Source organism: Notothenia coriiceps, unplaced genomic scaffold (genome assembly GCF_000735185.1).
Source record: "Notothenia coriiceps isolate Sejong01 unplaced genomic scaffold, NC01 NC01_scaffold00023094, whole genome shotgun sequence".
Classification (NCBI taxonomy): Eukaryota; Metazoa; Chordata; class Actinopteri; order Perciformes; family Nototheniidae; genus Notothenia; species Notothenia coriiceps.
Genome location: NW_011355795.1, coordinates 1 through 1513, shown reverse-complemented (window position 1 = coordinate 1513; position 1513 = coordinate 1). Strand labels below are relative to the sequence as shown.

The window sequence follows — 1513 nt, the reverse complement described above, 5'->3', positions numbered from 1 at the left end:
TCTTAATGTACATGATTTAATTTCATAATCTGTTTTTGTACATATCATATTCTATTTACATGGATATAGACTTCTTGCACTATTAGGTATTATACATGTTGCATTGTTGGAGGAGCTCGGGTCAGAAGAACTGTAGCTTATAAGCATATGACATAAAACCTTTGAATCTATGAACTGGATCATTGTTGATGTAGTTAATTAAAACCAAACGAAAGCAGCAAGGCCATATTAAGGCCATAACAGATTTATATTCCCGTACCTCCACAGTGCCGCAGTCACATTGCTCCCCCGCCTCCATGAAGCCGTTCCCACAGACGCCCGGGGTCACCAGGGATTTGTAGTCCGGTTTGTCCAGCAGGCAGCCGGGGCTTCGGCCCGTCAGATATTTCTCATAGAAGTTGGTGCTGCAGCCGCTGAAAGTGCGAGGCACATTGTAGCTGAGGGAACAAGGAACAAATGTTAAAGCAAAACTTAAAACAAAAATCCCTTTAACCATAGCTAAACGTGGCTAATGTTGGGCTATAAAGGAACTACAGCACTTAAGGTCACCACCGCTAAGCTAAAGGCGGCTAATGTTGGGCTAGTCATGTGATCACTTCCTAGTGTTTGATCCTTCAACTTGGCCTCAGGAAATTTGGAGGCTTAAACAGGGACAGGGAGATTCATCTGCAGCATCATCCTTTACCATGCATGAAGTGGAAATAGAGGACAGTGAGGAGGAATACACTTATTGAAACCACGCTTCATGTGGGGTGAGTACCAAACCCTGTGTCCTGGTACTCATCTGAGTAACTCTCTGAAACGTTATGTGCACCCCTCGCTATAAAGGAACTACAACACGGTCACATGACTTCACGTCACCACCGCTAAGCTAAAGGAGGCTAATGTTGGGCTATAAAGGAACTACAGCGCGGTCACATGACTTCACGTCACCACCGCTAAGCTAAAGGTGGCTAATGTTGGGCTATAAAGGAACTACAGCACGGTCACATGACTTCACGTCACCACCGCTAAGCTAAAGGTGGCTAATGTTGGGCGTGATGACGTTTAATCATCTCATTTAGACTCTTGTTAGCAGCCTCCGTTTTTAAATTCACCAGTGGGGTATTTACTGATATATTTGATGTCATTACACAGACCTTATTTCAGGATAACAACTAAAAACACATTATCAAAAACAGACAGCAAGTGCTAAAATGCTGACTCATTTGAGGGTTTTAGGACTCATTCCTGCACCACTTTAAGAGAGATTGTTGTTACCTGAGTGCTGGAGCCATGATACAGCTGTCTCCAGTGCAGGGGCAGGCACTGGAGTCATCATGGTTCATCCCCAGGTTGTGACCCATCTCATGAGCCAGCGTCGCCCCGATTGCGATGGCCTTTTCCGTGTGATCCTGAGAGCAGACGCAATTATATATTTAATTACTCAGCATTTTGTATTTTGACTTCAACCCAAACTAATCAGGTATTGCCAGGGGTGCACATAAGTGGTACGCAGGTACGAATGCGCGGC

General features: G+C 44.7%; 1 protein-coding gene across 1 annotated transcript; it reads right to left on the bottom strand.

Annotated features, from left to right (window-relative positions):
• Positions 1–241: 241 nt before the first annotated feature.
• On the bottom strand, positions 242–1394 carry LOC104954238 (zinc metalloproteinase-disintegrin bilitoxin-1-like; the record flags this gene model as incomplete). The annotated part of the gene is made up of 2 exons (XM_010781316.1): positions 242–437; positions 1261–1394. Coding segments are annotated over 2 exons (330 nt in total), but the record flags the coding sequence as incomplete, so codon positions are not given.
• Positions 1395–1513: the final 119 nt, after the last annotated feature.